The sequence below is a fragment of the Chiloscyllium punctatum genome, chromosome 1 (assembly GCF_047496795.1).
Source record: "Chiloscyllium punctatum isolate Juve2018m chromosome 1, sChiPun1.3, whole genome shotgun sequence".
Lineage (NCBI taxonomy): Eukaryota > Metazoa > Chordata > Chondrichthyes > Orectolobiformes > Hemiscylliidae > Chiloscyllium > Chiloscyllium punctatum.
Genome location: NC_092739.1, coordinates 137,737,145 through 137,759,322, shown reverse-complemented (window position 1 = coordinate 137,759,322; position 22,178 = coordinate 137,737,145). Strand labels below are relative to the sequence as shown.

General features: G+C 39.3%; 1 protein-coding gene across 7 annotated transcripts in view; it reads left to right on the top strand.

The window, feature by feature from the left end:
- LOC140480423 (histone-lysine N-methyltransferase NSD2-like) overlaps positions 1-22,178 on the top strand; it is a 154,789-nt gene that overhangs the window by 105,016 nt on the left and 27,595 nt on the right. For 5 of the 7 annotated variants that reach the window (XM_072575286.1, XM_072575275.1, XM_072575309.1 and 2 more), the window contains exons 13-16: positions 2,597-2,797; positions 7,137-7,319; positions 8,149-8,305; positions 15,445-15,650. In XM_072575286.1, the coding sequence (XP_072431387.1) occupies positions 2,597-2,797; positions 7,137-7,319; positions 8,149-8,305; positions 15,445-15,650 (747 nt within the window). The remainder of the gene's footprint in view (positions 1-2,596; positions 2,798-7,136; positions 7,320-8,148; positions 8,306-15,444; positions 15,651-22,178) is intronic. The other 2 variants (XM_072575317.1, XM_072575301.1) reach the window with 1 other exon arrangement.

The following is a 22,178-nucleotide window of genomic DNA, read 5'->3' as shown; positions in this document are numbered from 1 at the left end:
TTTTACAAACTTCTGTAAGGTCACTCCTCAGCCTCCAAAGCTCCTGGGGGAAATAAAGCTTGAGCCTATTCAGCCTCTCCACATAACTGAAACCCTCTAGTCCCAGAAACATCCTTGTAACTGTTTTCTGCATCCTCTCAAGTTTAACAACATTCTTTCTATAGCAGAGCAACTAGAATTATATGCAGCATTCCAAAAGTGGCTTCACCGATGTCCGATACAGCTGCACCATAATGTATCAGCTGCAAAATCAGTGTTCTGACCAACGAAGGCAAGCATGCTAACAGCTTCACAACCCTGTCTATGACGCAATTTTCAAAGAACTATGAGCCTGCACCCCTAGGGGTCTCTGTTCAGCAACACTCCCTAGGGCCCTACTGGATCAGGTGAATAGTCAAGGTCTTTTCCCCAGGGTAGGGGAGTCAGGGCATAGAGGGGTGAGAGGGGAAAGGTTTAAATAAGGACCTGAGGGGTAGCCTTTTCTGTCATGAGGGTGGTACGTCTAAGCAATGAGCTGCCAGAGGAAGTAGTGGAAGATATAATTACAACATTTAAAAGGCATCTGGATGGTTATATGAATAGTAAGGATTTGGAGGGATATGTGTCAAATGCTGGCAAATGGCACGAGGACAGATTGGGATGTCTGCTTGGCATAGATAATTTAAATCAAAGGGTCTGTTTCCATGCTGTATGAATCTGTGACTCTATTTGTAAGTCATTGACTTATTTTTCACTTGTTTGGTGTTTGGAACACCAGATGAGGACAAGCAAATGCAAAATATGTAAAGGTAATATTTGTAAAGGTCAAATGAATTTTTCACATGTTTAACAAATCATTTGTGTCCTGCATGTGGAACACACAAAAAGATTCAAGTTTTTAGTTGTAATTCTTTACTGTTTACTGTTTAAGTTGTTTTATTTCAGATTTTCTTCAAGTCTAGGCTTTTAAAGTTTCTGTGTCTGTAGGGATGCGGGTGGAGATCTAATTCAAACATATGGAATACTGTATGGTTTGGACAGAGTGGATGTTGGAAAGATGTTTCCATTGTTAAGAGACACTAGGACCTGAGAGCACAGCTTTAGAACAGAGATAAGGAGAAACATCTTCAGTCAGAGAGTAGTGAATCTATGGAACTCACTTCCACAGAAGTTGTGGAGGCCAGGTTGTTGGAGATAGGTTCTTGATTGTCAAGGATATTGAGCATTATGGGGAGAAAACAGGAGAATGGCATTGAGAAACTTATCAGCCATAATTGAATGGCAGAGCAGACTCGATGGGCTAAATGGCTGTTGAATAACCTAATTTCTGCTCCTATCTCTTATAGTCTTAAAACTGCTCACAACATTCTGAATGTGGTCTGACCAGTATATTGTACACCGTCAGCAGTACATCCCTGCATTTGTATTTTAGACCTCTTAAAATGGATGTTAATCTTGCATTTGCCTTCCTAACTGCCAGCTGAACCTGCATTCTAACTTTAAGAGAATCATGAACTAGGATTCACAAGTCTTGTTTGTGGTTCAGCTTTATTGCTCATGTCTAATTACACTGGAATAGGTGGTTGGTCGCTTGATGCTGTCCGGATGCAGTTTAGGATTTTGGTGAAGGAATAGCAAGTGAGAATGATATTGTGAGTGTCTTAGAGAAGAACGCAGAGGTGGCATTTTACCACCCTTTCCCTTTTAGATGGTAGAAGTCTATTTTTTATTCAGTTGTGGGACATAGGCATTGCTGGCTGTCCAGCATTTATTGACTTTCTCCAGTTGACATTGAAAATGTGCTGGTAAGCTGCAACCTCGAGCTGCTGCAGTCTGGTTGATTTAGATTAACCCACAATGCCTTAAGAGATGGAATTCCAGGGTTTTGACCCAGTGACAGTGAAGGAATGGTAATATACTTGCAAGTCATGATGGTGAGTGGCTTGCAGGTGGTGGTGATGGTGGTGTTCCCACATATCTGTGCCTCTCACCTCCCCCCACATTGGGAGGTGTTGTTGGGTTTGGAAGGTGCTATCTAAGGATCTTTGGTAAATTGCATTGATAAGTGCAGCTCCTACATTACTGAAGAAGCTTGAAACAATCAAGGGCAAAGCAGCCCAATAATGTCAGCCCAGCCTGCCCCATCCAATACTTGAAACTATTCACTCCTTCTGCCTTCAATGCTGCAGTGGCAGAACTTGCAAGATGCAACTTCTTCTACAGCATCTCCCAAACTTGCAATCTGTGTAACTTAGAAGAACAAAAATAGCAGACACAGGGGGCCACCACCTGCAAGTCCACCTACAACTATGCTGACATGGGACTACAATCGTTATTTCTTCATTGAAATGGAGTCAAAGTTCTAGAACTTAAATACTGTGAACATACATACAGCAGGTGGCTGCAACAGGTCAAGACTGAATGTGATAAGATGACCAAACACAGCAGTATAATACGAAAGCTGCAAAATACAATGATTTAATATATGCATCTTTTTAAAGGACTGTTAGCTTTTTTAAATTTATTGTAATGTCTGTACTGCATTATTGAACTTGAAAAAAAATGATTTTTTGACTTTGGATTATGAGTTGTGTTTTTCTTTATTTATTTTGTACAGGTGTTCACTCGTGTTTTGTGTGTAAGAAGATTGGGCCTGATGTTAAACGCTGCAATGTTCCCCTGTGTGGCAAGTTCTACCATGAAGAATGTGTGAAAAAGTATCCCCCAACTGTTTTTGAAAACAAGAGACTTCGATGCCCACTGCACACTTGTATCAGCTGCCATGCCACAAACCCCTCTAATCCCAGAACAACAAAAGGTGTTGTAGAGAAGTATAAATGCCTTAAGTAGCTTTGAGTATATGTTATTAAAATTTACTTGCATAAAATATGATTTAACAGTCCTTAAATTTTATATAGGTTTTAGATGTCTCATTTTAATTGTGAATTAAAACTGATATGATATTTAAGCTGATAAGAGTCTGAGTCAAATAAATTCTTCAGTATATTTTCAAACTTATTTTTATAATCAACAAAGTTTTTTATAGTTTTTAACTTTTTTGAATTTTCCAAAAACTTTTAATAGTTGATTGAATTGTTCTTAAATTTAAAAGGTATAAAATGGATGGGATGGAGTACTGGTGGGTTTCTGAAAGTAAAATTAAATCTGAGTGTGCTTTAGGCATTAATACTAGGGTCATAAGTATCAGTGTAGGGAAATGATTTGAAATTGAGAACTAAAGCATAAATATTTAAATTCACTGATACATGCTGGAAGGATAAGAAATTCCATTTATGGTTTAGGAGGTAGTATTCTGATGTGGGCAACTCTGCCGTTGGAGTGATATGCCAAAAGATAACTACCATTACCTTGATTATACCTGCACTAGAGGCAAAGCTATGGAAACTAAATATGTTGAGTTAACATCATCAAGTGATCATTGTCTTGAAGGTTATACATAGATTATTCAGCTGCAGTTTTGTGGCATTTGCAAACAGTGAAAAGATTCAGTCTTGATCTCAGAGCTGAACAGATGGTTTATATTTAAATTACCATTCTCTAGAAGTTGATTAGTTATGTGGAATAAATTGTGAAGGACGCAGGCACAATTAGCGGAAATAGGAAGAAATTGGATAGATACCTGGCGGATGAAGTAATGAGAATTAAGTTTGTATGTTATTTCCAACTTTGCAATCATCTGAGTATATCATAATGGTCTTCTCATCCTGCAAGTTATGTTCCTAGAATTGTCTGCATTCTTATATTTTTGCATGTGCAAATATGCCAACTCCATCACAATTGTGATTCCGACAGAAAGTAGGAGATAGTGGAGAGTAGGAGAAGTATATATGCAATTGATTAGGTTATTTTATTGAGATATGTTCATGTGTGAATAGATGTAGCAAGATAAGAGTGTAGGGCAAAATTCCCAGAATCCAGGGACAAAATTTTTGGAAGTTCTACCACAAGTAATAGACTAGAAAGTGAGGGTGCCGACCTATTTTTACGTTCTTCCCTAATTAATATAATGCTAGCTAGTATTTTAAAAATTTATTGGCCAAGGAGAGAAATGAGGTGGAACATGGGAGAGATTTTGTGCAGATGGAGTGCCTGGATTCAAAATCAGTTAGTGTTTTCTGTGGTGCATAGAGTGGAATGTCACGAGACTTCAATGAGTATTAGAATCTCAGACTGCTCAGGGATGCAGGCAACATCAGCACATGCAGGAAGAAATTCAATGGATACTTGACAGCTGAAGTGATGTGTATGACTGAGATTGAAAATAGGATACTTTATTTGAAACTTTGCAGTTGTATGGGTATGTCATGGTGGTCTTTTTTTCATCCTGTATATTTGTGAGCTGAAAAATAATGATCAGTTAATCAAACACTCACCCAGAGTCCATGTAACATCAACTATGCTCACTGGAAAGGAAATGAAGCCTATCCTTGGTGTAGGACAACCGTCTTTGTGGGCCTGCTGAAGAAGCAAATCTTTTTCACAGGAAGTGTCTCTCAATGAGTTCAGCTGGTTGTGTCATATGCCAGGATTATTGCAGGGTTGCCTTAGAGAGATGAATGCTCTACAATTCATCACATTAATATCAGGAGGTCCAGTTTCTTTACTGAACTTAAATTTAGGAATTAACCTGAGAGAAGTTTTTAGAGATTTTACAGTCTCCAGCTTAAAAAGCAAAGAAGCCAAAACTTTGTTTTTTTCAGTCACTGCTATCTATTTTGTTGTGTTCTGCAGACTGCCAATGTCTTTTCCTGGGTCCTGGAAATTTCAGTATCGAGAGAAAAGTTTCAGCCTCAAAATTGGCGATTTTCTAATCCAAGTCCCTAAAAGACAATTGTTACCAATAGGACATGGATTGTGGTACTGTTTAAACACAGCAAACTTTTTATTAACTGGCATCTATGGGACCAGGCCTGTACTGTTTGATCAAGAGGTCCATATAATCTATGTAAAAACACTCTAAATAATAGAAACGTACATGTACAATATAAATCACTTAAATAATAATGCAACTTTGCCTTAATTAAAACTTAATGGCAGAGAGCCTTGTCACTTGGACACTGCACTGACTACACTGTCATTGTAGAGATTGTGGTATTTGAGGTATATCATTTCTGTGGGTTTATCAAGATTGCTGGCTCATGAGGTGATAGTTAACACAAAGTTGATGTATAGCATATTAAGATTTCACTTCACTTCTGAAGTGGTGAATTGCTTGTGGAATTTTACATTGAGTTACTTCAAACAGTTTGTAAGGATGAAAACCACCTGATCATTTTAAACGAGCATTTGAATTGGGTTGAGTTATCAAGCTCATTTTTTGGGTTTGATGCATAGTAACTACGTTATAATACTGGAAAACCTTAGGAAGATTATTTTAATAAATTACGAAAAGGTAAATTAAATACAAATCATGTATCCTTGTTATGTTTACTTTTTCTCAAGCTCTTCTTTAGGGAAGCAGTAGAAATAATGTATAGCATGAAAGCCAAGTCATATTTCATGTGGATATGCAATTCTGTAAATTTGTCACATCAGGGGGCAGCACGGTGGCACAGTGGTTAGCACTGCTGCCTCACAGCGCCAGAGACCCGGTTCAATTCCTGCCTCAGGCAACTGTCTGTGTGGAGTTTGCGCATTCTCCCCATGTCTGCATGGGTTTCCTCCGGGTGCTCTGGTTTCCTCCCACAGCCCAAAAATGTGGAGGTTAGGTGAATTGGTCAGGCTAAATTGCCCGTAGTGTTAGGTGAAGGGGTAAATGGAGGGGAATGGATCTGGGTGGGTTGCTCTTCGGAGGGTCGATATGGACTTATTGGGCCGGAGGGCCTGTTTCAACACTGTGAGTAATCTAATCTGAAAGCTGCATACCCCACAACTTTGAGATGTTAATTGGAAAAACTGACCTTCATTTAAATGCAATTTAAATATCTATTTAAATTGAAGAAATTCTGTGTGACATTCCACGAAACAACACATCAAATGCAGAGAGGTTGTTTCCTCTGGTGTGGAGACTCTAGGACCGGGAGATGATCGCAGAGTGAGGGTCACCTATTTAAGACAAAGATGAGGACGAATTTCTTTTCTTTTGGAGGATAGTGAATCTGTGAAATTCTTTATCACAGAGGGCTGTTGAAACTGCTGTTGAGTATAGTCAAGATAGATTTTTAATCAGTATGGGAATTAAGGGTTGTGAGGAAAAGCAGGAAAATGGAATTCAGGGCTATCAGATCAACCATGATCTAATTGAATGGTGGAGCAGATTCAATGGACTGAATGGCTGACTTCTCCTGTCTTTATGGTCTTTATTGTTCACAAATTTCATGAGCCAAAAGATTCTTTATAAATCTGTAATAAATGCACACTTAAAAGAAGAAACACTTTCAAAATCAAGCTAGTAAACTATCTAGTGATTGTTCTTTCACACATTTTCCATCAGAGACTCTGAATAAACAATCTGATTTTCTAAATTTGTGCATTTTTCCAAAATATTTTCTATATAAATCTTTTAAGATGCTTTCTCAGGTATCCTTATATATAAATTATGTTTCCGTTTGTCTCTTGATATATTTGTCTTCAAATATTCAATTACTTAAAATTCCAGGGAATACAGGATTTATCAGTAAATTTAGCTATATGGTAGCTCATGGCTTAGCATTGCTGCCTCACAGCGCCAGAGACCTGGATTTGATTCCAGCCTTGGGCAACTGTCTGTGTGGAGTTTGCGCATTCTCCCTTTGTCTGTGTGGGTTTCTGCTGGTTGCTTCAGTTTCCTCCCACAGTCCAAAGATGTTGGTGAATTGGCCATGCTCAATTGCCCGTAGTGTTCAGGGATGTGTAGGTTAGTTGCATTAGTCAGATGTAAATTTAGGGTAATAGGGTAAGGGAATGGGTCTGGGAGGTTACTCTTTGGTGGGTCAGTGTGGACTTGTTGGGCCAAATGGTCTGTTTCCACACTGTAGGGATTCAGTGATTCAAATGTACCATTCATAGGAGTAAAGGATTTTCATTTGGTTGATGCCATAATACTTTTAAGTTACATATTTTGGTGATGATCTGTTTTAACATGTGTAAATTTGGAGAGGAGCGAAAAGAAACTGTCAAGTTTTAGTCAAAGGATGACACTAAATTCTCTTTGTTAGCAGGGCGAATGATGCGATGTGTCCGCTGTCCTGTGGCTTATCATGGAGGGGAAACCTGCATTGCAGCAGGGTCTGTGATACTGACAGCCAACAGTATTATTTGCAGCAACCATTTCGTTCCAAAAAAAGGCTACAGTCATCATGCTCATGTCAATGTTAGCTGGTGCTTTGTGTGTTCAAGAGGTTAGTTTGAGGATAAGTTTACTGGTGCATTTCTTCAAATGAAAAATTGATCACTCGCGTGCTCTCTCAAAATCATCTTGGCTTGTTTATATGTAGAGTTAGTCTTGTATACTCACCAATGTTGACTTCTTTTTGGTTTCTTTGTCATTACCTTCATGTTCTTTCCAAACTTCAGTCATTAACTTACCATTTTAATTGTTTTTGTGTCCCTTCCTGATGCACTGTTTCCTGGATTTGCACACCTTATTTAGCAAAGTACAACCCAGCACAAATTTTCATCAACACATTAACTTGGGTGGTGTTTTGATAACTGGCAGACTATCATACGGGTATCTACTCAGTTGTGCCAGTCTCTTTCAGTTCACCCAGAGTTAATCTCCTACAGTAATGAATTGCCTTTCGCCTATGTTGGAATCTTGGCTTATTTCTATGCAAATATGACCTGACTCCATGTCATCAGCTACATTTAGTGCTGCAACACAAGTAGTTGCAAAGAAAGATGACATCTAATTTTTGACATTTATCTGCCTGACATTGTCCAAGCATAAAGTAATCATAAATGAATAGGAAGTATCAATTAAATGTTCCGGTTCTCTGTCTGGAGAAACGCCAGTTTCCCGGTGATCCCTTTGACAGGTAAACTTTCTCAGAAACTTCAAATCAGTCCTCAATATTAGTGCCCATTATAGTCAGATGTCAGCATGCACTGAACTTTTTGTGTATCTAAAATTTTTAATGAAACGCTATCTAAATGCACCTGTTTATTTTAAACACAATGTGAATTTCTATTAAAAAAGTTTCCATGTTAATTTTACCTCACTTCCTACAGGTGGGAGCCTTTTGTGCTGTGAGTCCTGTCCTGCAGCATTTCATCCAGAATGCCTAAACATTGATATGCCAGAAGGGAGTTGGTATTGCAATGATTGCAAAGCAGGCAAGAAGCCACATTACAAGGACATTATCTGGGTTAAACTGGGTAGCTACAGGTCAGTGCAAGTTTAAAAAAATGACTTTACAAATTTGCATGTTTTGTGAAATATGATTCTCATTTTATTTTATGTCAGTGCATTGTATGGAACAATTGACACAACTTCAAAGCTGGAAACCAATTTGAAATACAAAATTGCTTTTTGGTACTAAGGTAAATCAAGTGCTTCTTCATGTGAATATATTGGAGGGAAAGTATTGTTGTGAATTGTTTAACTAAATTTTCTGAGTCCAGAGATTTCTGACAAACATTTGAACACCGAGAATTGCAGAAAAATGTTTTCTTTCATTGGGTCTTCACCTTCACCCCATCCCAAAACCTGGGAGTGAAACTACTTAACTGAAATGGCAGACATTCAATCCAGACTTTGTGGTCATCCAAACCATAGTGAAATTAGGATGTTGGAGTGGCAGCTTGTTGATGGCATTGCTAGTACAGCAGTAGCATGCAGCATTTCTTGCTGTGGTGTATTATCCTGTTTAATTGCATTTGTTTGTTTGAATTAGTAAATACCAATCAGTCATCCTGGAATTGAAATCTAACCTCAGTATTGGTAACCACAAAACTTATCATCAATTCCTATAAAAACCTCACCTAGTTCACTCATGTCCTTCAGGGAAGGAAATCTGCCATTCTGACCCAGTCTCGCCTACATGTTACTCCAGGCTCACTGCAATATGGTTGACTCTTAATTGCTGTCTGAAATGGTCCAGCAAGCCCCTCAGTTCAAGGGCAATTGTGAATGAGCAATAAATGCTGGTTTATCTGGTGATGCCCACATTCCTGAAAAGAATCAAGAAGAAAGAAGAATAATTACAAAGGATTGCCCTTTGCAAAAAAGCAGATTTAAATTAGAAAATTTTACAAATAGCAACAGTTTGAGGGAGATCCAGAGTTTTAATTTTCTGGGGAAGAGAGGCATTGTGCATCAGGTTGTAATTGCAGCACACGGGGTATGTACATGTACAGCTTGATCTGTTGGAAGATTTTTGTCTATTCGCAATCCTCCACAATCAATAATTCAGTAGTTACCATTGACCGTAAACCGAAGCAAACCAGCAATATAAAAAATGTGTCAAAAGAGCAAGTCAGATGCTCGAAATTATGTGATGTGTAACTCATCTCCTGTCTCCCAAAGCCTATCCATCATATTCAAGGCACAGGACAGGAGTGCTGAGGTACACTCCACTTCCCTACATGATTGCAGCTTCAACAATTCTTGAAGCTTCACACCATACAGGACAAAGTAATCCACTTTATTGGGACCCTACCCACTATCTTCAGTATTCATTACTGACCCTCAGTGGTGTCAGTGTACTACCTACAAGATGCACAACAACTCAAGTCTCTTTTGACACATTTTCCAAACCATGACCTTGACCATTTATCAAGACAAGTGCACCAGATGATGCAAGTTCCTTCCAAGTCATGCACCATGCTAAGTTGGAACTATATCTCCATTTCTCAAATGTCACTGGGTTCAAATCCTGGAACTCCTTCCTTATGGAGTCCCGCTATCTTCTTCCCAGGATAGCGGGACTCTTATAAAGAGAGAGTAAGCAAAGTAGACTAGTATTCTCTAGAGTTTTGGAAAATAAGATATGATTTAATTTAAACCTATAAAATATTTAAAGGGATTGACAGGGTAAATGCAGGTAAGGTGTTTCCATGTTGGGAACAACCAGTCTAGAACAAGGTGACCCAGAATAACAAAGATGCCATTTAAGACCTAGATGAGAATTCTTTTTGCTTGTGAGGTTGTGAATCATTGGAATTCTCTTGTGTGTGACAAAAATAGAGATTTCTGGCTACTAGTGGTATGAAGGATTATGGGAATAATGTGGTTAAACAGCGTTGAAGTGTTTGATCAGTCATGATCATATTGAATGTCAAGAGTAAACCAAACAGGTTAGATGGACTGCTCCTGTTCCTGTGTCTAACGTTCCTAACAGCACTGAATGTAGCTACATCCCAAGGATTTGGGCGCTTCAAGAATGTAGTTCACCACCACCACCTTCTCGAGGACATGCAGGAATAGGGGAATACATCCTGACTAAATGAGTGAGGCCCACATCCTATGAATGACAAAGAAAAATTCAAAAGAGAAAATTATAATAAATTTTAAATTGATTTCTTAATAACAGCCTCCAAATTAGACTAACTAGAGAGTCTTTCCCTAATCACTTATCACTTAGCAAAGCATTTGATGATTTTTTTTTAGAAGCTCAATTAAAATTTTTCCTTTACTGTCTCCCATAAGTAGTCTCAGTATCTAAATATTTGCCTTGGCAATATCTTGCTTTGCTTTGTCTTTAATGTCCTTATGATATCTGAATGCCCAAAACAGCACATTATTCCAATCTGACAGGCTCACTGTATAAACATATCAAATTTATTTTCACTTGCATTCTTTGCCAGTTTATAAAACCAAGGAAGATTTTGCTTTTCATGGTTTTATATAGCTGGACTTCATTTACAATATTTAACGTCCTCCTTCGAATGTATATCAAATTCTTTATCGAAAAAAATCCCCTTTTTTCTAAATGCCTATCCACCAAAAGTCAGAAGTGCAATTGAGTATTTGCTATCTGTCTGGATGAATGTAGCTTTTCCAACACTGAAGAAGCTTGATTATAAAAAAAAGTAACCTATGTGATTAGCATATCGTCTGCCACCTTTTAACATGAATTTTCTTTGCCACTGACGCCCAGTGTCTGTATTGTGTACCAATTCAACTATGCATTCAACTATAGTAACTCACGTTAAATTGTTATAGAATTCCTACAGCATGGAAATCGGCCCTTCAGCCTTCCAAAGAGTATCCCAGCCAAAGCCATTTCCCATTGCTCTATATTTACCCCTAGCCTACACATGCCTGAACACTATGGGCAATTTAGCATGGCCAATTCATCTAACCTGCACATCTTTGGATTGTGGGAGGAAACTGGAGCACCCAGAGGAAACCCACGCAGACACTGGGAGAATGTGCAAACTCCACACAGACTGTCACCCGAAGATGGAATCGAACATGGGTCCCTGACGCTGTGAAGCTGTACTGCTAACCACTGAGCCACCGTGCCACCCTAAGTTGCCAAGATAGACAAGGACAGGGCATCAATGTGGACTTCAACAGCTTCCTCATTTCCCCTTCCCCCACCTCATCCTAGTTTCAAACTTCCAGCTCAGTTACTGCCTCCTTGACTTGTCTGACCTGCCTATCTTCTTTTCCACCTATCCACTCCACCCTCTCCTCCTTGACCTATTACCTTCATCTCCTCCCCCACTCACCCATTGTACTCTATGCTACTCTCTCCCCACCCCCACCCTCCTCTAGCTTATCTCTCCATGCTTCAGGCTCACTGCCTTTATTCCTGATGAAGGGCTTTTGCCCGAAACGTTGATTTCGCTGTTCGTTGGATGCTGCCTGAACTGCTGTGCTCTTCCAGCACCACTAATCCAGTATATGGTAACACCACCGCCTACAAAAGGCTCTTCAAGTCTCTCTGCAACTTGGCTGCACATAATCGCAGAATTTGTACGGCACAGAATAGGACTGTTTGTCCATCATGCTTCTACCAGCTCTCCAAACAAGCATCATTACTTGGTGTCAGTCTTCTTCACCCTGCCCCCCCCATATCCTTTCTCCCCCTTTCATAATACTTCTGGCCAATTAATTATTCAGTGCTCTCTCAGTTGAATCTGCCTCCACCATGTTTCTGCACAGTGCATTTGAAACCCTAATTAATCACAAGTGTGAAAGAAGCTACTTTCACTCATCATGCTTGCTTCATTTGCTTCACTTTTTAAATGTGCTTTCTTGTTCTTGTTCCCTTTATGAGCAGGAAGAGCTTCTCACGATTTACTCTGTCCAACCTGTCATAATTTGATAAAAGTTTTCAAAATCTCTTCTCATCTGCCTTCTCTCCAAGGAGAACAGTCCCAACTTCTTAACTCTGTTATAACTGAAGTTTCTCAATCCTGGAACCATTCTTATATTTCTGCACTCTCTCTTGGTGCTAACATCTTTTCTATAATGTGGCACCCACAATTGCATAAAATACTCCAGGTGGGATCTATTGAGTCTGGTACAAGTTCACTATGACCACCTCGCTGTTGTACTCCATGTCCCTGTTAATAAAACTGAGGATGCTATGCCTTGTTAACTGCTCTTTCCACTTGTCCTGCCAGTTCAATGATCTGTGCACCTATGAATCCACACCCCTCTGCTCCAGTGTCACCTTGATTATTGTACCCCGAATGTTATTTTGTTTTGTGTTCTTCCTAACATTGTGCGCCATCTGACACTTGACTGCATAAACCTCATTTCCACCTATCTTGCCACTCTGCTAACTTGTCAATGTCCTATTGGAGGTTCCACACCATTCTTCCCTCAGTTGACAATTCTTTCAGATGTCATGTCATGAGCAACATTTCAAAATTGTTCCCTGCTCACCAAGGTCCATATCATGAATATATCAAGAAAAGCAAGTGTTTCAATACCAATCCTGCGGAACTCCACTATAATCTTTCTCCATTGACCACTTCTTTGATTCCTATTACTCAGACCTTTGCTGCTGTCTCTTTTATACTTATAACTTTCCTCACAGTTTTGTTGTATGGCATGATCTATGTCCCTGTATATCAGTTGTGGTACCCTCAGTCAGCCTTTCAGGTACCTCAAGTTAGTGAAGCAAAATCTCCTTTAGCAATCAACACTGGTTCTTCCTAATGAAGTCCACCTTTAACTATGGTGACGACTAATTCCATCAGAAATAATTGTTTCTTGAAGCTTCCCTTCCATCGACAAGGAAGCATTTTACCTCCTACCTACTTTGTTCAGCCCTACTGATTTTGTGCACTACCTGTCATCTCATACAATTTGCTTTTCTACAAATAAAACCGTACAATTGATTCACTTTATCTATGCACTTTACATCTGAAGCTTCTCCCTGATGGATCCATTGTTGCAAATCTTTCTTGTACTCTGAGCTAACTGCCATATTCCTTGAAGTATAGCATCTGAACATGAAGCAATACAATGTTCTGTTCAGACATAATGTGACTTCCTTGCTTTTGTAGTCTATCCCCCTATTAATTAAGTCTAGACAATTGTATGCTTTATTAATCAATACTTCTATTATCTGCCTATCCTTGTCATCTCTCTTCCTAAAGTACTTTACACTGTGTACCAAGCCTCCTATTGTCTCAACTGACCCCTGGCCTGTAATCTTTCTAGCTGAAGAGAGTGAATCTATCGACGAACCTGCCACATGAACTTATGAGAAAGGAGCTGAAATTGACTATTTTAACCTTCCAGCCTATTCCGTTATTCTGGTTTCATCTCCACTTTGCGACTTAACCTCGAGACTCTGACTCCCTGGTTAACCAAAAATATCTCAGTCTGCCTTTGAAGATATTCAATGACCCTGCCTCCTCCATTCTCTGGGGAAGATTGTTCCATAGACTCATGATCATCCAAATGAAAGCAGTTCTCCTATTCCCTGTTTTAAATTGTGTTGCCTAGGTGTACACTCTTCTCTCAAGAGAGACATCCTTTTTGCATTCAGGTTCACTGTGTGCTTTAATGTTTCACCTGTATTTCTCATAAGCTCCATTTGGCATAGATCTAACTGACTTGGCCTTTCTTCATAAGATAGTCCCTCCTACCAGCACTCCAGATGTGGTCTCATCATTAACCTTTATAACTCTGTAGTAAAATATTCCTGCATTCAAGTTCTGTTTGTCTTGCCATAAATTCAATTTGCTTCCTTAATTGTTTGCTGTACCTGCGAATCTGTAATTTGTCACGTTGGACACCCAGATTCCCCCCTCTTACTGAGTTCTATAATCTCTCCCTATTTCAATAGTATGTTGTTGTTTTTAATTATTTGTACCAAAGCAGAAAAGTTCACATTTCCCCACATTTTACTCTGCTGAATTTTGCCCACCTTATCTATGTCCCTTTATAGACAATTTATGCCACCTTCGCAATTCCTACCAGTCTTAGTGGCATTAACAGACTTATCATATATTTGGTCGAACATGAAAGTCATTAATTGTAGTTGTATGCTTTGAAATATCCCAGCAAACCATTTCTGAAAATGGCACTTGCAGCTTTTTGTTGATCATTGCATTCAGATGCTTCTTCAGAAAGGTTACTTTATACTAACTATAGAATTGGTAATTGAAGCATTGGCTGTTCGATAGTTTTTCTTGAGTGTCTCAAAAATAAGTCATCTGATCTTTGTGATTTTTCTATTTTTAATTGTTTTGCTTCTTTGATGCCTATATTCTTTGATCGTCTCCATTAAGTGTTCTTTGTTAGTTTTATAATGCCGGTAACCAACTCCCATGTGAAAACTGAGTTGGAAGAGCTTAAATAGTATTCTTTGTCTCATTGGTGTTAGCTTGCCTCCAGCTCATTACAGCTTATTTCTGATTTTGTGTATCATACCTTTTTAGTCTTTCTAATTTATTTTGCAGCTTTGTTCTGTCCTTTTAATGTTTGAACTTTCATTTATGTTCCTTTTTATGATCTGCTTTATAAGTACTAAAGGTTTACTTTGATACACTTCCTAAAATATTCTCATACAAAAGAGTGCCATTTTATTTCAGTTCTCAAGTATTTTCTTTCGCTGTTTTACAGTGATGTCTGAAATGGTTTCTTTCCCATTCATGTGCCCTTCCTTCATTTGTTCAGAGTAAGGAGAAATAAATGATACCTGTCCTAGGCTATTCTCTGATAATCTAAGGCCCAGTGATTCCTTTGTCATTCCTTTTGTAAGTTTTCTACCCAGGTGTATTTAATTATCAGGTAAAGACAAATTTGACAGTTCTGACCAGAGGTCATGGACCTAAAATGTTAAACTCTTGTCATTCCATAGTCTGACCAAATCTGCTGAATATTTCCAGCTGAACGTTGTAAATTTAATTTCAGTTGCTACTTTATGATGATTTTCTGTTTTAATTCGTGCCCTTTCCCAGTTTATTTTCTTGCTGTGTGTGTTAATGTGCATTTTTGTTTTGTTTGTCTTAACAACAATGTAGTTAAGGATTGATTTTCAGATTACCTTACATTTTTCATGACGCTGAAATTACTTGTTGCTATAACCTCGTTTTATTTTTGTTCAAACACAGGTGGTGGCCAGCAGAGATTTGTCACCCAAGAAACATTCCGACAAATATTCAAAATATGAAGCATGAGATTGGCGAATTTCCAGTTCATTTCTTTGGATCAAATGACTACTTTTGGACCCATCAGGCACGAGTGTTTCCCTATATGGAAGGTGATAAGGGAAGCAAGGACAATAAAATTAAAAGCCTCAGCAAAGCTTTTAGAAAAGGTACTACTGTAAAAATTAAATGTTTGTATTGTGGCATTTGAATTCCTAGAGTATATGAGATGGATTTCTGGAGCAGTAATTTGAGCAGGCAACTAGGAATTTTGGCTGTTGATGATTTAATGTTATGTCATGAGAAAAGGCTGTTAAAAAAAAACTCTTTGGGAACTAGTGATAGAATCTCACAATAAGTTTGATCACTGTGTAGTTCATTTGTGAAACTAGGGTTTTAAAACTAAAGGAAAGAAATTACGGAAGTATGAGGGGCAAGTTGACACTGGTGGATTCAGAAAGTACACAAAAAGATTTTTTGGTGGACAGGCAGTGACTAATAATGGAAAAAAATTGTCCAGCTAATGTATTCTGAGATTCAAAATCCTAAAGAGAAATAAATCAGCCATGGTTATCAAAAGAAGTTAAATATTGCATTAGATCAAAGGAAGGGGCTTTAAGGTTGCCAGAAGGTGTTCCACCTGAGGATTGGGAGCAATTTTTAGAAACCTCTAAAATAGGATCAATAACTTAAGAGAAGTAATAAATATAATGAAGCAAGAAACATCAAAGTGGACTATAAAAGCTTCTTTCGGCATGTGGCAAAACAAACTGGGACTGATATGTGCCTATTATCAGGTGAGGACTGTCATGGAGAAAAGGAAATGGCAGAGAAACTAATCAGTTACTGGTCAACTATCTTCGCAAAAGAAGATACAGGAAAAAAAAAGTCTGCAAAACACTAGGCAACCAAGGGACTTGTGAAATTGAAGAACTAAAATAAATCAGCATTAGTAAAGAGGTTGTACTTGAAACGTTAACTGGATTGAAGTTTAATAAATTCTCTCAACCCGAAGAGTTAACCAGAATGTTGAGTAGATATGAGAGATAGTGAATGCATTGATGGTTATTGTTCAAAATTCAGAATTCTATCGATTATGGAAAGTCACCTCTCTTGTGTGAATTCTGCAGATTATTAAGTATCAGACATAACCCCATTGTTTAGATATGAGGAAGAGGCAGACTTGAGAACTGGGATAAGTTAGAATCCTTTCCTATATCTGAGTTGATGCCTGGTGGTCCATGTGGTTTTATTCCCTTTTTCCTTTCGAGCAGTAGATACAACTGAATGGCTAACAGAGCCATTTCAGTCGGCATTTGAGAGTTAACCACCTTGCTATGGGTCTGGATTTATATATAGGTCAGACCGGATAAGGATGGTCAAGGACATTAGAGGTGAACCAGATGGGTCTTTGTAACAATTGACGCTGGTTTTCATGGTTATTATTAAATTTAATTTAAAATCCAAATTTTTATGCTTTTCAAATTCTGGATGGGTTACTCTTCAGAGGGTTGATGTGGACTTGTTAGGCCTAAGAGCCTGTTTCCACACTGTAGGGATTCTATGAAATATTATGAAATTCCACTATCTGGCATGGTGTGATCTGAACCCAGGTGCCCAGAATATTACCTGGGCATCTGAATTTCTAGTCTGGTTAAAATGCAACAAGGTCTTTGCCTCCCCTCCATTGCATATTGCAAGAATCCGTGTTCACATCTACTCAGAATCTGTATAAATGGTTTGGATTTGGAGACTATATATGGGAAGGGCATATTTCCAAATTTACTGATGAACCTAAATTGCACAGGAATGCAGGTTACAAGAAAAATGCATGAGATCTTGAAGACTTGAGTAGAGTGGATGTGGAGAAGATGTTTCCACTAGTAGGAGAAAGTAGGACCCAACTGCACAGCCTCAAAGCAAAGAAACAATCCTTTAGATCTGAAATGAGGAGGAATTTCTTCAGCTACAGGGTGGTGAATTTGTGCAACACATTGCCACAGAAGGCTGTGGAGGCCATGTCGGTGAATGTATTCAAGACAGAGATAGGTTCTTGATTAGTAAGGCAATCAAGGATGAGACTGAGAAAGCAGGAGAATAGAGTTAAGAAACATATCCGCTATGATTGAATGGGGGAGCTGACTCAGTGGACTGAATAGCCTAATTTTGCTCCTAGACCGAACAGTCTTATGGTGAACCAGCCAGTGTATGAAGATGGAAAAGTGAGTAAGCGTGAAGTTATTCACTTACGTAGAAAAGAGAAGGTTGAAAATTTCTTCAAGAGGTTGGGAAGTTCAGGCGCCCAAAGAGTCCTGGTTGCCCTTTCTCTTTGGTCACTAAAAAACAGCATGCTGGTACAGCCAGCAGTTACGAAGGTAAATGATACATGAACCTTCGTTGCAAGCAAATTTGTGCAAAAGGGTACAAATGCCTTGCTGAAAATATATAGAGCCTTGCTGAGACCTCAGTTGAAATATTGCAAACAATTTTAGTGAGGGATATTCTTGCTACAGAAGGAATGAAATTGAGATTGACCAGATTGATCCCCGGGAGGCTGGTTTGTTTAACAAAGAGAAGTTGAGGAGATTGGTTCTGTATTGTCCAGAGTTTTGAAGAATGAGGCGACCTTGATAAAGCTTAGAAGGTTCTTACAGAACCAATCTGATGTCAATAAGATGTTTCCCCTGACTGATGAGTCTAAATCCAGGGGATAACATCTCAGGATAAAGCATAGAGATGGGTCAAAACTTCTTCTGGTCTCCCTTCCAAAATTAACAAGTTCACATTTTCCCACATTTCGCTCCATTTGCCAACCATTGTGCCAGTTGCTTAAACTGTCAAAATATGCCTCTGTAAAACTGTTTGTATCCCTCTCACAACCTGCCTTTCTACTTATTTTTGTCTCATTTGTAAATTTGACATGTTCATTTCTTTCCTCCAAGTCATTAATGTGTATGGTCTAGCACTGATCCCTGTGCAACCCCTCATCTCCACTTCTGTTTGCTGCCTATTAGGCAAATTATGCCAATATACTCCCTCCAGTCACAATAGACTCTTACCTTATGACTTATCCTTTTGTGAGGTGCCTTATTTAACGCCTTCTGGAAGCCCAAATACAGTACATCTACTGGTTCCCCTCTATCCACTGTGGTGGACGTTTCCTCAAAAAACTCAAGTCAGACAGGCACAGTCTCCGTGTTATGAAATTATGCTGATTCTGCTGATTAGTTTATGATTTTTCAGATGTGCCAGTATTACTTCCTTAATAATTTTGATAAGGGATAGCATTACAACTGTGCTGAGGGAGGATATTCCCAGAAATACATCCAGGGAAGTTATTTGGGTAGAACTGAGAAATAAGAAAGGGATGATCACCTTTTTGGGATTGTATTATAGACCTCCCAGTAGTCAGAGGGAAATTGAGAAACAAACTTGTAAGGAGATCTCAGCTATCTGTAAGAATAATAGGGTGATGATGGGAGGGGATTTTAACTTGCCAAACATCGACTGGGAATGCCATAGTGTTAAAGGTTTAGATGGAGAGGAATTTGTTAAATGTGTATAAGACAATTTCCTGATTCAGTATGTGGATGTACCTACTAGAGAAGGTGCAAAACTTGACCTCCTCTTGGGAAACAAGGCAGGACAGGTGACTGAGGTGTCAGTGGGGGAGTACTTTGGGGCCAGCAACCATAATTCTATTCATTTTAAAATAGTGATGGAAAAGGATAGACCAGATCTAAAAGTTGAAGTTTTAAATTGGAGAAAGGCCAATTTTGACGGTATTAGGCAAGAACTTTCGAAAGCTGATTGGAGGCAGATGTTTGCAGGTAAAGGAAAGCTGGAAAATGGGAAGCCTTCAGAAATGAGATAACAAGAATCCAGAGAAAGTCTATTCCTGTCAGGGTGAAAGAGAAGGCTGGTAGGTATAGGGAATGCTGGATGACTAAAGAAATTGAGGGTTTGGTTAAGAAAAATAAGGAAGCATATGTCAGGTATAGACAGGATAGATTGAGTGAATCCTTAGAAGAGTATAAAGGCAGTAGGAGTATACTTAAGAGGGAAATCAGGAGGGCAAAATGAGGACATGAGATAGCTTTGGCAAATAGAATTAAGGAGAATCCAAAGGGTTTTTACAAATATATTAAGGACAAAAGGGTAACTAGGGAGAGAATAGGGCCCCTTTAAGATCAGCAAGGCGGCCTTTGTGTGGAGCCACAGAAAATGGGGGAGATACTAAATGAATATTTTGCATCAGTATTTACTGTGGCAAAGGGTATGGAAGATATAGACTGTAGGGAAATAGATGGTGACATCTTGCAAAATGTCCAGATCACAGAGGAGGAAGTGCTGGATGTCTTGAAACGGTTAAAGGTGGATAAATCCCCAGGACCTGATCAGGTGTATCCCAGAACTCTGTGGGAAGCTAGAGAAGTGATTGCTGGGCCTCTTGCTGTGATATTTGTATCATCGATAGTCGCAGGTGAGGTGCCAGAAGACTGGAGGTTGGCTAACGTGGTGCCACTACTTACGAAAGGTGGTAAGGACAAGCCAGGGAACTGAGGACCAGTGAGCCTGACCTCGGTGGGCAAGTTGTTGGAGGGAATCCTGAGGGACATAATGTACATGTATTTGGAAAGGCAAGGACTGATTAGGGATAGTCAACATGGCTTTGTGCGTGGGAAATCGTGTCTCACAAACTTGGTTGAGTTTTTCGAAGAAGTAAGAAAGAAGATTGATGAGGGCAGAGCAGTAGATGTGATCTATATGGACTTCAATAAGGCATTCGACAAGGTTCCCCATGGGAGACTGATTAGCAAGGTAAGATCTCATGGAATACAGGGAGAACTAGCCATTTGGATACAGAACTGGCTCAAAGAAAGAAGACAGAGGGTGGTGGTGGAGGGTTTTTCAGACTGGAGGCCTGTGACCAGTGGAGTGCCACAAGGATCGGTGCTGGGCCCTCTACTTTTTGTCATTTACATAAATGATTTGGATGCGAGCATAAGAGGTACAGTTAGTAAGTTTGCAGATGACACCAAAATTGGAGGTGTAGTGGACAGCGAAGAGGGTTACCTCAGATTACAACAGGATCTGGACCAGATGGGCCAATGGGCTGAGAAGTGGCAGATGGAGTTTAATTCAGATAAATGCGAGATGCTGCAAATCTTAGCAGGACTTATACACTTAATAGTAAGGTCCTAGGGAGTGTTGCTGAACAAAGACACTTTGGAGTGCAGGTTCATAGCTCCTTGAAAGTGGAGTGGCAGGTAGGTAGGTTAGTGAAGAAGGTGTTTGGTATGCTTTCCTTTATTGGTCAGAGTATGAATACAGGAGTTGGGAAGTCATGTTGCGGCTGTACAGGACATTGGTAAGGGCACTGTTGGAATATTGTGTGCAATTCTGGTTTCCTTCCTATCGGAAAGATGTTGTGAAACTTGAAAGGGTTCAGAAAAGATTTACAAGGATGTTGCCAGGGTTGGAGGATCTGAGCTACAGGGAGAGGCTGAACAGGCTGGGACTGTTTTCCTGGAGTGTTGGAGGCTGAGGGGTGACCTTATAGAGGTTTACAAAATTATGAGGGACGTGGATAGGATAAATAGACAAAGTCTTTTCCCTGGGGTCGGGGAGTCCAGAATTAGAGGGCATAGGTTTAGGGTGAGGGGAAAGATATTAAAGAGACCTAAGGGGCAAGTTTTTCACGCAGAGGGTGGTATGTGTATGGAATGAGCTGCCAGAGGATGTGGTGGAGGCTCCTACAATTGCAACATTTAAGAGGCATTTGGATGGGTATATGAATAGGAAGGGTTTGGAGGGATATTGGCCGGGTGCTGGCAGGTGGGACTAGATTGGGTTGGGATATCTGGTTGGCATGGACGGATTGGACCGAAGGGTCTGTTTCCATGCTGTACATCTCTATGACTCTATGAATTAATTCCAGGACATTTCCAGCCTGGTCCATGCTTTCTGTTCATCTGGGTCTAAACAGTTAAATTAGGCAACTTTTGGCTACTCTGATAAAGTCTTCAACTTGTGAGACGATTCCAGGAATAGCTGGAATTAATTTCCAGTGCGTCAGCCCATTGAGATGTCACAAGGTCCTTCAAACCGAAGATATTAAACTTTATTGAAAAAGCTTGATTAATACTGCATTAAAGCAGGGTTCCTCTCATTACACAAATAACTGTGGTGATTTAAATTGGGAAATCTTATCCTGGAGAATTTGCTCAGTTGTGCTTGTTCTTACTGGATCTGGATTATTGCTGTGATCATCCAAACAAATATCTTTGATGATTGAAATATCTGCATTTTGTTCAAGCATTTGTCAGAGGGTTTTTTTGCGAAATATAGAAACTGACACAGTAGAGACTGGATTAAAAATAGAAGATGCTAAAAGTACTCTGGTTAGATACCATCAATAGTCATTCTCGGGTTAATGTAAAGGGTGGGATGCTGTAACGTCTTGCTTCGAAGAAACTCTGACTTCTTTCACAATCTTTCCATCATGTGTCAGTGGACGACTTTTTCATGTTAATTCACCATGGGATTGTTTGACCACCAGCACTAATATATCTGTCTTAACTAAAAGCTATCATCAAAAAATAGGCAAAAGCTCTGTATACCGATGAGTAGAAATATTCTGAGTTCTAAAAGCCAGTGCAATACTACCAAGCGGTTTTCACGACAGCTTAGTTTAC